Here is a 2,302-nt window from a genome sequence, read left to right on the forward strand (position 1 = left end):
GCACCAGCCTTTTATAGTCTCATCAGAAATTCCCGGTACACATTAAGTAAAATTATCCTTCTAAAGCTATAGGAATAATATGAATATTGTCATTAAAGACTTCATATAAGATAATTAATTAATAACATCTATTATTTAGAACTAACAATAAATTAATAAAGAGCTAAACTCTTAACACAAGATGACAATTTAACACCTTAATCATATAATAAATTAATTAAATCAATTGACAACAACACTAGCAGTGTATTATCGTATTAATCAAAGATTAAACAGGTTATATGAGGAAATGATGGTTAATAAAACGTCAATTCACACAAATAATCTTTCATGCTACCTTATAATTAGAACGAACTTACGTATCGTAACAATAATATAATCGATATTTTATATAAACTGTAAAGCGCACAAACAGGTATAAAATCAACGCTCACACCATAGTGCAGCTGGGTGGAACACCTTTATGCTGCACTTTAAAATGCACACACGGCTATTTGAACAATGCTTGCACTAAGGTGGCTGCTAGTGGGATAGTATTAGCATCAAATAAATACTTCAATCAGTCAATTCTTAATTAATGGAATACATTCCAAGGGTTTTCATAAACTTATAAGTAATAATTGTTAACGAAAACAAATGACATTTTTAATTAGGGCCAATTAAGTAAGAAAATAGTGTTTTTTTTTTCTAACCTCAAAAGTGTCATTTGAGTTTTCACTTTCTAATTACATAGGACCATTCATACTAGTAAATATATGATACATTGAATTAGTGTCAAATGAGCTCATTAAGATTAACACGTATAAACCACATGCTGTTCCTCAATTGCACATAGGCTCAACATCGAAGCGTTTATATTGTTTAATAAACTTAAGTGTAAAAACTATATAGCAGACGTAGTCAAATTGAAATTTAACACCAGCTTTAAGATTATAACAAATATAAAATTTCAGAGTATTTAATATATGACTGCATTGTTATCGGAAAACTGTAGTTATTTTAAATAAAATCTATATCATTTCCTTCCTAGCACTAATAACAATTAATAGAGTTCGCTGGAAATAAAGTATGAATCATCTTGGAACCACATAATATAAACCTAAGTACAAAAATAAATTACGGCGGTTCACATCACATCGCAACACAACTAATATCATACTAATGCCAACTAATATGCAGTTATTAGCAAATAGCCAATCACGTATTTGATGGTGAAGTTTCCAGTGAAAATCTTGAAGTGACAATTTAATAGCTTAACTATTAAGAATTTCTGGCCAACTTTTTCCGTATAACTAAGAAAAATTGGGAAGCCAACGCACTGTACGGTAGCATAGCACCTTAATTAAGGTGCTTCGGAAACTCTCATGACGTCACAATATAGTATATAATGAAAAATATCGAAACTACGTTAATATGTTACTCTATATTACAGGACACTGTAGCGAATAGGAAACTACCGGCACTGCATGATAACATCATCAGCGTCACTAGCAACAAACCAACATAAATACTGCATGGCGTTGTACTACATTTGAAACGGCAATTAATCATTTATTAAATATGTTGGTTTCTTGGCAATATTGTACGCTATTCTATTTGAATATTGAAGTCAAAAAGCAGCCTCAATATGCAGTTATCATTTTCCATTATCTAGACATGCTACTATCTTTCTACGCATAGGGTTGTTCCATAAATTCGTCAATTCTTTCAGCTTCACCAGCAATATACCTTCTCAATTGATTATCCTCTATTGAAGGGTCTGCGAAAATATTAGATAGATTCAAGCCTATTTTGTCTCGGCATCTGCTTAAAATTATTTTATTTCTCCTTTTGCACTGTCTGCTTTTACATAGCATTGTCAACAAAATTTCTTCATTTTTACGTACTATTGAATCAAATCTCAGAGAATCAACCTATTAGGTTATTGATCTTTATTTTGCTTTCAATTTTAAACAAATTCAAAAGAGATCTTTACAACAGAGTGTAAATAATGACACAATCAAGTATTTGGCTTTCAGTTCTGTTTACTTACGGCCAGAGAATATGCTCGAGTTTGATGGAAGCTTAAGTACAATAGTCGTTAAATTCTAAAAATTCGTATCTTAATGGACCTAAAATGAAGGTACGATAGTGCACGAAGGACCGTATTCATTCTAATAATTTCCTAATACAGTTCATGAAAATTATTTCGTTTGTTTATTATGTGGAAGGATTGAATATTCTTTCAAATTTTATCTAAAGATAACTAATGTTCGCATAAACTTATTGTCTCGTTGAATTGCCCGAATAAAGAGCTTGATTG

The 2,302-nt window shown here is 30.8% G+C and overlaps 1 protein-coding gene across 1 annotated transcript in view; it reads right to left on the reverse strand.

Annotated features, from left to right (window-relative positions):
- Nucleotides 1-1,670: 1,670 nt before the first annotated feature.
- Nucleotides 1,671-2,302, reverse strand: part of TRIADDRAFT_62422 (uncharacterized protein) — a gene marked incomplete at both ends in the record, with an annotated part of 1,831 nt that continues 1,199 nt past the window's right edge. The window contains one exon of the mRNA XM_002118354.1: nt 1,671-1,759. Coding sequence (XP_002118390.1) covers nt 1,671-1,759 — 89 coding nt within the window. The remainder of the gene's footprint in view (nt 1,760-2,302) is intronic.

Source organism: Trichoplax adhaerens, genomic scaffold (assembly GCF_000150275.1).
Source record: "Trichoplax adhaerens TRIADscaffold_47 genomic scaffold, whole genome shotgun sequence".
NCBI classification, from domain to species: Eukaryota; Metazoa; Placozoa; class Uniplacotomia; order Trichoplacea; family Trichoplacidae; genus Trichoplax; species Trichoplax adhaerens.